Source organism: Canis lupus, chromosome 6 (genome assembly GCF_048164855.1).
Source record: "Canis lupus baileyi chromosome 6, mCanLup2.hap1, whole genome shotgun sequence".
In the NCBI taxonomy this organism is placed as follows: Eukaryota; Metazoa; Chordata; class Mammalia; order Carnivora; family Canidae; genus Canis; species Canis lupus.
The window spans coordinates 44,014,313-44,026,602 of NC_132843.1; the positions used below are offsets into that span (position 1 = coordinate 44,014,313).

General features: G+C 39.4%; 1 protein-coding gene across 3 annotated transcripts in view; it reads right to left on the reverse strand.

The window, feature by feature from the left end:
• Positions 1-12,290, reverse strand: part of SCCPDH (saccharopine dehydrogenase (putative)) — a 43,288-nt gene that overhangs the window by 18,208 nt on the left and 12,790 nt on the right. For all 3 annotated transcript variants that reach the window (XR_012032819.1, XM_072830249.1, XM_072830250.1), the window contains exon 5: positions 11,379-11,428. Coding sequence is in view for 2 of the 3 variants with exons in the window: in XM_072830249.1 (XP_072686350.1) it covers positions 11,379-11,428 (50 nt within the window). In the remaining variant the exon portion in view is untranslated. The remainder of the gene's footprint in view (positions 1-11,378; positions 11,429-12,290) is intronic.

The window sequence follows — 12,290 nt, forward strand, 5'->3', positions numbered from 1 at the left end:
GAAATCTGTTGCATTTCTATACACCAGTAATGAAGAAGAGAAATCAAGGAATCAATCCTATTTATAATTGTACAAAAATAATAAAATACCTAGGAACAAGCTTAACCAAAGAGTATTAAAGACCTGTACTCTGAAAACTATAAACACCAAGGAAAGAAACTGAAGATGATACCTAGAAATGGAAAGACATTCATTCCATGCTAATGGGTTCAAAGAACAAATATTGTTAAAATGTCTATATTATCTAAAACAATCTACAGATTTAATGTAATCCCTATCAAAATACCAGTAGCATTCTTCAGAGAACAATCCTAAAATTTGTATGGAATCTCTGAGGCACCTGGGTGGCTAATTGGTTAAGCAGTCAACTCTTGGTTTCAGCTCAGATCATGATCTCAGGGTTGTGGGATCTAGCCCCATGCTGGGCTCCACACTGAGTACAGAGTCCGCTTGAGATTCTCTCTCCCTCTCTCCCTCTCTTCCTTCCTGCTCATGCATACTCTCTCAAAAGAAAACCTTAAAGTTGGGGATCCCTGGGTGGCTCAGTGGTTTGGCATCTGCCTTTGGCCCAGAGTGCGGTCCTGGAGTCCCGGGATCGAGTCCCACGTCGGGTTCCCGGCAGGGAGCCTGCTTCTCCCTCTGCCTGTGTCTCTGCCTCTCTATGTCTATCATGAATAAATACATTTTAAAAAATCTAAAAAAATTTTTTTAAAAAAGAAAACCTTAAAGTTAAAATTAAAAAATAAAATTTGTATGGAATCTCTAAAGACCCTGAATAGCCAAAGCAATCTTGAAAAAGAAAAACAAAACCAGAAGTATCACAATTCCAGACTTCAAGTTATATAAACAAAGCTATTGTAATCAAAACAGTACGGCACAAAAAATAGACACAGATCAGTGGAATAAAACAGAAAACTCAGAAATAAACCCACAATTATATGGACAATTAGTCTTTGACAAACCAGAACAGTATCCAGTGGAGAAAGTCTCTTGAACAAATGGTGCTGGGAAAACTGGACAACTACATGTAAAGGAATGAAACTGGACCACTTTCTTATACCATACACAAAAAGAAAACCTCAAAATGGATTAAAGACCTAAATGTGAGACATGAAACCACAAAACCCCTAAAAGAGAGCACAGGGAATGTCTCTGACATTGGTTGTAGCAGTGTTTTTCTAGATATGTGGCAAGGGAAATAAATGCAAAATTAAACTGTTGGGTCTACATCAAAATAAAAAGTTTCTGTACAACAAAGGAAACAATCAACAAAACTAAAAGACAACCTACTGAATGGGAGAAGATATTTGCAAATGACATATATCATAGGAGTTAGTATCCAAAATACACACACACAAAAAACTGACACAATACCCAAAAACCCCCCAAATAATGCAATTAAAAAATGGTCAGAAGGGGATCCCTGGGTGGCGTAGTGGTTTGGCGCCTGCCTTTAGCCCAGGGCGCAATCCTGGAGACCTGGGATCGAATCCCACATCGGGCTCCCGGTGCATGGAGCCTGCTTCTCCCTCTGCCTTATGTCTCTGCCTCTCTCTCTCTCTCTCTCTCTGTGGCTATCATAAATAAATAAAAAAATATTTTTAAAAAAATGGTCAGAAGACATGAACACACATTTCTCCAAAGACATACAGATGGCCAACAGACAGACTCATAAAAAGACTAATTATCAGGAAAATGCAAATCAAAACTATAATGAAATATCATTTCACACCTGGGAGAATGGCCAAAATCAACAACACAAGAAGCCATAGGTGTTGGCAAGGATGCAGAGAAAAAGGAACCCTTGTGCTCTGTTGATGGGAATGCAAACTGGTGCAGCCACTTGGAAAACAGTACGGAGGTTCTTCAAAAATAGAGGGGATCTCTGGGTGTCTCAGCAGTTTAGTGCCTGCCTTTGGCCCAGGGCGTGATCCTGGAGTCCCAGGATCGAGTCCCACATTGGGCTCCCTGCATGGAGCCTGCTTCTCCCTCTGCCTGTGTCTGCCTCTCTATCTGTGTGTCTTTCATAAATAAATAAATAAAATCTTTTTTAAAAAGTTAAAAATAGAACTTCCCTATGATCCAGCAATCACACTAGTGGGTATTTACACAAAGAATACAAAAACATGAATTCAAAGGGATACATGCACCCGATGTTTATTGCAGCATCATCTACAATAGCCAAAAACTGGAAGCAACCCAAGTGTCCACTGATAGATGAGTAGATAAAGAGGATATACTCATACACTTTAGCCAAAAAAAAAAAAAAAAAAAAAAAAAAACTCTTGCCATTTCCAACAATATGGATGGAGCTAGAGAGTATTATGCTAAGCGAAATAAGTCAGTCAGAGAAAGACAAATAGCAAATGATTTCACTCACAGGTGGAATTTAAGAAAGAAAACAAGTGAAGGGAAAAAAGAGGCAGAGAGGAACTAAGAAACAGACTCTTAACTCTAGAGAACACATTGCTGGTCACCAGAGGCGGGCAGGTAGGGGATGAGTGAAACAGATGATGGGGATTAAAGAGTGCACCTGTCATGTTGAGCAGCAGGTAATGTATGGAAGTGTGGAATCACTATGTCATACACCTGAAATTAATATAATACTGTATGTTAACTACACTGAAATTAAAATTAAAAACTTAATTTTCTAAATGGTATCTTTTTATAAACAGATATTCTCAATTTTAAATGTACACAAATTTATCACTTTTTCTTTATATCTAATGCCTTTTGTGTCTCTTTTACAAACCATTCAATACAGCCTGGTGACAATAGTTAATACTATATTGCATATGTGAAAGTTGCTAAGAGAGAAGCTTAAAAATTTTCATCACAAGGGGGTGCTTGGGTGGCTCAGATGGTTAAGCATCAGGTTCTTGGTCTCAGCCCCAGGGCTTGATTTCAGGGTTGTGAGTTCAAACCCTGTGTTGCACTCAAAACTGGGCATGGTAGGCCTACTAAAAAAAAAAAAAAAAAAAAAAAAAAAAAAAAAATTCCTCACAAGAAAAACAAATTTCCAAGTATATATGGAGATAGATGTTAACTAGATTTATTGTGGTAATCGTTTCACAATATACTGCAGTATACATAAATATCAAATCATTCTGTTGTACACCTCAAACTAATTAAATATTATATGTCAATTATACCTCATTAAAAAACAATAAAATATATGTATGTGTGAGAGGAAAAAAGTAATTCCTAACCCAGAGGCCATGAAATACATGTCATCTTCTAGAAGCTTCACTGTGTTGCCTTTTGCACGTAGGTGGGTAATTCACCTAAACATGATTTTTGTACATAGTGCAAAGCATGAATTCAATTTCATTTCTCTCCACTTGGATATTGAGTGGTCCCAGCATCATCTCCTAAAAAGCCCCATTCCCATAAATCAAGTGCTCACACATGCATGAACTACACTGAGCTCTCTCCTCTGTTCCAGGCCTGATGTCCCACTGCTAATTAAGTAAGTCTTGATATCCAAGAGCATCTTTCTACCTTTTTCGCCTTCAAGAATGTCTCAGTTATTCTCAGCCCTCTGCGTTTCCATAAATATTTTAGAATTAGCTTGTCAAGTTGCACACCATAACAAAGCAAAACAAACAAACAAAAACCTGTTTCAGCTTTTGATTGGAATTACATGGGATTATAAAACAATTTGAGGAAAACTGACACTGTAACAAAATTGAGTCCCCCTAATCAAGATTATAGTGGATCCTTCCACTTACTTGTTTTCCTTAAGGTCTCCAATCATGTGTTATAGTTTTATCCACAGAAATATTGCACATTTTTCTATTACCAGTCTTAGGTACTTAATTTTTTCTATGCTAATAAGAATGGTCATTTTTTAAAAATTTCATTTCCTAACTGTAGCTGGTATATAGAAATGCAACTGATTTTTGTATTAATTCTGTGTCTAGCAATAATAAAGACTAGAATGTAAATAAATGAAACAATAGAAAAAATAGCGAAAATCAATGAAATCAAATTTCTTTGAAGAAATCAACCAAATTGACAAACTTGGTGCCAGACTGACAAAGCACTCAAATTACTAAAATCTGGAATGAAAGAAAGAACATTACTACCAACCTTACAGAAACAAAAAGGGGTATGAGAGAATACTATGAATACCCACAAATAAGACAACCTGGATGAAATGGACAAACTCCTAGAAAGATACTGTTACAGACTTAACTTTGTCTCCCCAAATTCAAAGGCTGAAGTCCTAACTGCTAATACCTTAAAATGTGGCCTTATTTGAAAATAGGGTTGTTGTAGATGTAATTAGGTAAGGTGAGGTCATACTACAGTAGGTAAGTCCCCAATCCAGAATGGCTGGTGTCCTTAATAAAGGTGAAATGTGGACACAGGCATGCACACAGGGAGCCACGCCACGTGAAGATGGAACAGAGATCAGAGTGCAGCATCTACATGCCCAGAATGCCCAGGACAGCCAGCAAACCACCAGAAGCCAGGAGAGAAATATGAAGCATATTTTGCCTCAAAGCCTCTGAAGGAACCAACCTTACCAATACCTTGATCTCCAACTTCTAGCCTCTGGGACTGTTAGAATATCAAGTTTCTGTTTATTAAGCAATCCAGTGTGTGGTAGTTCGTTATGGCAGGCCTAGAAAACTAATGCAGATGCAAACCACCAAAACTGACTTAAGAGGAAATAGAATATCCAAATAAACCGATAAGAAGAGATTGAATAATCAAAAACTTCCCACAAAGAAAAGCTTAGGCACAGATGATCTCATTGATGAATTCTACCATGTAAAGAAGATTTAACACCAATTCTTGACAAACTCTTCCTAAAAGGTCAGTACTAATTACTCTGATACCAAAACCAGAGAGACATCACCAGAAAACTATAGACAATGTTCCTGACGAATATGGATGCAAAAAATCATCAACAAAACACTAGCAAACTAAATCAGCAATATACAAAAAACAAAAACCACACGACTGTCTCAAGAGTTGCAGAAAAAGCATTTGATAAAATATAACACCCTTCATGTTAACAACACTCAACAAACTAGGAATAGAAGGAAATTTCCTCAACCTGATAAAGAGCACCTATAAAAAGCCACAGCCAGATAAGGATGTCTACTTTTGCCACTTCAGCTCCCCACTGTACCGGAGGGTCTAGCCAAGGAAATCAGGTAAGAAAAAGAATTTTTTCCAGCAATTTATGAAACTCATTTATTAATTCTAATAATATTGCCTATAGATTTCTTTGGAATTTCCTACATTCAAAATTATATCATCTGCTGAAAATACCTTTGTTTCTTTTCCAATCTACATACAGTTTCTCTCTTTTCCTGTATTACTGCTCTGCCTACAATCTGGCTGACGTAATGACAGTGGGCACCCAGGTCTTATTCCTGAGCTCAGAGCAAAAGTTTTCAGTGTTAAACACTGGGTATCATCTTTGTTACAACTTTTTTAAAAAAGATAATCTTTCCTTCTACTTCTGGCTTGCTCTAAGTATTAATCATGAAGAGATAGTACACTTTGTCAAACATCTTTTCTCTGTTGAAATTATCATAGAACTATCCCCATTTAACCTGTTAGTGAGGTAGACTATGGGAATTATATAATACAAACCCTCCTATTCCTCTCTAAAACTTAGTCAAAATGTATCCTTTTCATGTATTACTGCTTTTAATTTGCTAATATTTTATTTAGGATTTTTACATCTATGTTCCTTCTGCACTCTGGAATTGTTCTTGGAGGTTTTTAGAATTAAAGTTAAGTGAGCTTTGTCTGTTCAAGTTAGCCAATAAACACTGAGCTCGTGCTAGGTGACCAGCCCTGTTCTGGGTGCTTGGTGAATTAAACAAAGATCCTTCTATTCGTGGTGCTCACATTCCAGACAGGGTGACAAACTCAATAGAAAATACAATACATAGAATTTAGAAGGTGAGAAGCACTATAGGAAAAAGGACAAAGAGTACATGTGATGAACTGAAAATGATGGGCAAAGGAATTAAGTTTGCAATTTTATTATTATTATTTTTTTAAGTTTGCAATTTTAAATGGAACTATCCAGGTAGACTTCATCAGAAAGGTGACATTTGAGAAAAGACTTGAAGGAGAAGATGAGGGTGTCAGTCATGCAAACGTCTCTGAGATGGATTTCAGGGAAAAGGCGATAGCTAACATAAAAGCACTCTGGCGGAAGTGTGCTGGAGTGTTTGCAAGAGGACGCAGAAGTCAGTGTAAATGAGGGAGTATGAACAGGGTGAACGGGAGGTTGGAGAGGGAACAGGGGCCAGATCACTTATAATCTTGCATGCTACTGGAAGGACACAATCCAAGTTGTGTCTGAACAGGATCATCCTGGCTGTAGAGGAACAGATGGTAGCAAGCATAGGGTGGTAGAAAGAGAAAGGTGAAGAGTGATCAGATTCTGATGTATTGTGACGGCAGAATCAACAGGATTTCCTGACAGATAGGATTTGGGTTTCAGAGAACAGACACAGCAATGACCCCACCATCTGACCTGAACTTGTGGCAGGACACATCACTGCCAACTGAAATTGGTACAAATAAGCTGAGGTTGGAGCACATTTGGACAAGACAGAGTTTGGGAGCTCTAACAAGTGTTCAATTAGGTCACTGGAGGTTTTAAGTTTGGAGCTTAGGAAAAAGATCTGGGTTGATGACCTAAATTTAAAATACATTTCATAATACCCAAATATACAGAGATTTTCATGTTATCTCTTCACTGATTTCTACTATAATTGCACGGTAGTCTAAAACCTGCTCTAGGGTAGGTGTTGGCAAACGGTCTCAGAAAGATCTGACCCTTAGGTTTTACAGGCCACATATGGTTTCTACTACATATTCTTCTTTATATTTCTACCATGGCCCTTTAAAAAGGTAAAAATCATCCTTAGCTTGTGCGCATATAAAAAAGGCCATGGGCTGAGGTGCCTGGGTGGCTCAGTCAGTTAAGCATCTGACTCTTGGTTTCAGCTCAGGTTGTCATCTCAGGATCCAGAGATGGAGCCCCTCTTCGAGTTCCGTGCTCATTGCAGAGCCTGTTTCAGATTCTCTCTCTTTCTCTCTCCCTCTGCCCCTCCCCAACTGTGTGCTCACTTGCTCTCTCTAATAAATCTTCAAAAAACTAAATAAATAAAAGGCCATGGGGTGACCTGCCTAGAGCTACAACAGTCAATACATAAGCCACTACACAGCACACATACATTTCCATCATTGTGGGAAGACCTACTAGACGGGCCTGTTTCACAGTATATGATTTTGATCCTCTGAAATTCTGTGAGTCTTGCTTGATAACCAAGCATATGGTCTATGGTACAATTTTTTATGTAAAATAAAAAATCTCCAGGGGAAGAGAAAGATAAGGAGGGGCAGGAGAACAATTCAGTGACTAGGGATACACAGAATCTGTCCCATTCTTGTAAAATTCAGGCTGTGTATCTTGCTTTAAGAGGAATGAGAGAGGGAACTGCACTGGTGTGGATGCTTCAACTCTCTTCTCCTGAACTAAGCCCCAACTTAAAGCTCAAATAATACTAATAAAAATAATATTTAAAACATTTACTGAGCAATTTGCTAACTGCCAACTACTGTTCTGATTTATATTCACTGACTAATTTAGTCCTCACAGTCTCAGAGAGACCATATGAAGTAGATACTATTACCATCTCCTTTTATGGATGAAGGAAATGAGGTGCCCTGAAGATAAGTGTAGCATACTTGCCCACAGTCACATCACTGATAAGTGACAGAGCCAGAATTCAAGCCCCGGCAGTCCAGCTTCAAAATCTGTACTCACAAAAACTCTAGGAAGGCTTCCTGGCAAAAACCATTCACTCAATGGCTTTTTCATCCCTCTAGTAAAGGGAAGACACCTTTGTTATATCACCTCATCTTTCCAATTGCATCTCCTGCTGCTTCTTCAAAAGAAGCCTCTTTTCTATTCTACCAATTTTCTCACGATCTCCCTGTTGTGGACATCTGTGTTTTGTCAGTCCTGTGCCAATTCCCTGCAATCCTCTACTGCAACTTCTGCTTATAAAACACTCTTTCCTATCTGGAACTAGTTCCATGTTGGACACAGGCCTGACTCTCTGCCCCCCCTTGCCCCCAGAGGCCTATAACCCAGGCCTAGGCAACCTGACTACTCCCATCACACCAGGTCATACTGCAGGGCTCAAGAATAGCCACAGGACCCAATACTTAACTGATCTTTCCTGTCATTTGATACAACTCTGCTAGCTGTTCCCAGGAAATTGGGAACATAAGGACAATGTATACCTGGGACTGCCAGCACCTTCCCTGCTGTGCTGAGCCTACACAGAGGAGCCCGAAAGAAATGAAAGAGGAGCTTTTCGCAACGGGTTTGCCGCCAGAACACAGGTGTCGTGAAAACCACCACTAAACCTAAACCAAAATGGGAAAGGAAAACACTCACATCAACATCGTCATTGGACACGTAGATTCGGGCAAGTCTACCACTACTGGCCATTTGATCTACAAATGTGGTGGGATCGACAAAAGAACTATCGAAAAATTTGAGAAGGAGGCTGCTGAGATGGGAAAAGGCTCCTTCAAGTATGCCTGGGTCTTGGATAAACTGAAAGCTGAACGTGAACGTGGTATCACCATTGATAGCTCCCTGTGGAAATTCGAGACCAGCAAGTATTATGTGACCATCATTGAAGCCCCAGGACACAGAGACTTTATCAAAAACATGATTACAGGCACATCTCAGGCTGACTGTGCTGTCCTGATTGTTGCTGCTGGTGTTGGTGAATTTGAAGCAGGTATCTCCAAGAATGGGCAGACCCGTGAGCATGCCCTTCTGGCTTACACACTGGGTGTAAAACAACTAATTGTTGGTGTTAACAAAATGGATTCCACTGAACCACCCTACAGCCAGAAGAGATACGAGGAAATCGTTAAGGAAGTCAGCACCTACATTAAGAAAATTAGCTACAACCCCGACACAGTAGCATTTGTGCCAATTTCTGGTTGGAATGGTGACAACATGCTGGAGCCAAGTGCTAACATGCCTTGGTTCAAGGGGTGGAAAGTCACCCGTAAAGATGGGAATGCCAGCGGAACCACACTGCTTGAAGCCCTGGATTGCATTCTGCCACCAGCTCGTCCAACTGATAAGCCCTTGTGTCTGCCTCTCCAAGACGTCTACAAAATTGGTGGTATTGGTACTGTCCCAGTGGGTCGAGTGGAGACTGATGTTCTTAAGCCTGATATGGTGGTCACCTTTGCTCCAGTCAATGTTACAACTGAAGTAAAGTCTGTTGAAATGCACCATGAAGCTTTGAGTGAGGCTCTTCCTGAGGACAATGTGGGCGTCAATGTCAAGAACGTATCTGTCAAAGATGTTCGTCGTGGCAACATGGCTGGTGACAGAAAAAATGACCCACCAATGGAAGCAGCTGGCTTCACAGCTCAGGTGATTATCCTGAACCATCCAGGCCAAATCAGTGCTGGATATGCACCTGTGCCGGATTGTCACACAGCTCACATTGCTTGCAAGTTTGCTGAGCTGAAGGAAAAGATAGATCGTCGTTCTGGAAAGAAGCTGGAAGATGGTCCCAAGTTCTTGAAATCTGGGGATGCTGCCATTGTTGATATGGTTCCTGGCAAACCTATGTGTGTTGAGAGCTTCTCTGACTATCCTCCTCTGGGCCATTTTGCTGTTCGTGACATGAGACAGACAGTTGCTGTGGGTGTCATCAAAGCAGTGGACAAGAAGGCAGCTGGAGCTGGCAAAGTCACCAAGTCTGCCCAGAAAGCTCAGAAGGCTAAATGAATATTATCCCCAATACCTGCCACCCCAATCTTAATCAGTGGTGGAAGAAAGGTCTCAGAACTGTTTGTGTCAATTGGCCATTTAAGTTTAATAGTAAAAGACTGGTTAATGATAACAATGCATCGTAAAACCTTCAGAATGAAAGGAGAATGTTTTGTGGACCATTTTTTTGTGTGTGTGCGTGTGTGGCAGTTTTAAGTTATTAGTTTTTAAAATCAGTACTTTTTAATGGAAACAACTTGACCAAAAATCTGTCACAGAATTTTGAGACCCATTAAAACAAAAGTTTAATGAGAAAAAAAAAAAAAAGAAAGAAAGAAATGAAAGAGGAAACAACAGGGAAAAAAGCTCTGATAATACCATTGGAACATCCAAATCCAGCCACATTATTTATTCACCTGGAGACATTTGGTTATTCAAATCAGTAAATTCCTCTGCATGTTGCTGGTTTAAACTGGGTGGAGCTAGGTATTTATGCATGCTCCCCCGATGTCCAAGCATATCTCTCATTCTTGCTTCTGAGCCTCTGCTGAGGTGATTGCCTCTGATCTTCCAAATGCTCTTCCCTTCTCAGGGCTAAACTCAGCAAGGCTTCTAGGAGACATTCCCAAATTACTGAGGCCAACTATCAGTTCCTTTAATTCTCATACTCCAGTGGACACTCTCTGTAATCACGAATTTTACCATGTTTTATATAGTTCTTTATTAACCTGAAACCACAACCTAGATGACCAGAACCATTACTCTTACCCAAACATGCCATATAACATCCAACAGCTACATCCTGATCATACTCCTCCCTCTTCTGTTCCCAAGCTCCATGGCACCAACCTCTGACACTCAGTCCATGTGACAGCTTCTCCTGACAGCTCTTACCTCTGGCCTTCCAACTGGATTAACTCTCCATTCTCTGATTCCTACAGTATTTCACCCTATCTCTTTAAAATCTCTATTTCCTGCCAAGCTACATTAGTATCTCTTTGACGACAGGTTTGCATCTTCTTCATTTCTGTGTCACACTACCTTGTTGGATGAATGTATTTTAAGGAGAACAAATACATGCGGAGGCTCACATGTAGACCTAGAATTAGTTCAGATACAACTGGCAATGAAAGTCCTATTGTAAACATGGGCCTCCAGGAATGCGACCATCTCAGGTCTCATGTTCCCAAGTACACTACACATTCAGTGACTCGTCATCCATTTCTTTTACGGCCACGACAGCAACAGACAGAACACAAGTGCCCTGACTTGCACTAAGGTGACAATTGTCTTGGTGGACAACATTTATTACACAACAAGGAGAGATATTTTGGTGTTGGGATCATCTGACACAGTCAACTGTGCAGTTGTTTTTAACAAAATTCTATTTTAAGTCTGAGTAAAATTACCAGCAATCTACCATCTTTACTTTTTAAAATTAAACATAGTGACTTTCACACCTTAAAAATTACAAATATATGTGATATTTAATTCATCTTAATCTGTTTTAGGAGGCATATATCATTTCCAAAATGTTTTTTCTGTTAACTTTAAGAAATACCTGAGAAACAGAAAAACTAACCTCAGGTCCGGAATGTATAGTCAGGAAACTTTCCACAGCAGTCAGGGTACCTAAAAGAGTAAGAGAACAGTAAAAGTAAAATTAAATAAAATCTATGTAACTAAGATATGCAGTAATAAATTATTCCCATTTTTAAAAAGATTTTATCTACTTATTTGAGAGAGAGAGAGAGAGAGAGAGAGCATGAACAGGTAGGGGAAGGACAGAGGAAGGAACAGACTCCCTGTTGAGAAGGCAGGCCAATGCAGGACTTGATCCCAGGATCCTGAGATCATGACCTAAGCTGAAGGCAGATGCTTAACTGACTGAGTCACACAGGCACCTCAAATTATTGCTATTTCTTGGGACCATTTTTACCAAGCCTACAGCTGATATAGTCAGAAAAATCTATACTGGTAATAGTTTTATTACTGAAAACAGACTTATGAAATATAACTTTACCAGTTAAAGCCAGGGAAATTGTCAGAAAGAGTAGGTTAGAATAAAGTCTAAGTGCTAGTACTGGCAAAATATTTTCTAGTATTGAAACTAATACTATAGATCTCTTCTAACAAGGCAACAATTTAGCTCACTCATTCACCCTGGAAGGCCATCAGCACACAGTTCTCAAAATTACATCTGTGGGATGAATTCTGCTTTCCAGTAAAAGTGCTCTCAAGAAGGCTTAGTAGTAGTGGTTTACAATGAATGTACAGAAAACTTAGTGAGATGGTCTCTGTGATGGCTTATATACTACTTAAAATAAAGCTGTTAAAATGAAATAAAAATAAGTGTAAATAACAATAGAAAAACCAAAGCCAGAAACAGAGAAATCAACCACAAGGACTAATACACAGGCATAGTGGTTAATTAATCATGGAGTTTTTCAAGAGCAGTAAGACAAAAAAAACATGTGGGCAAATTCTCAAGATC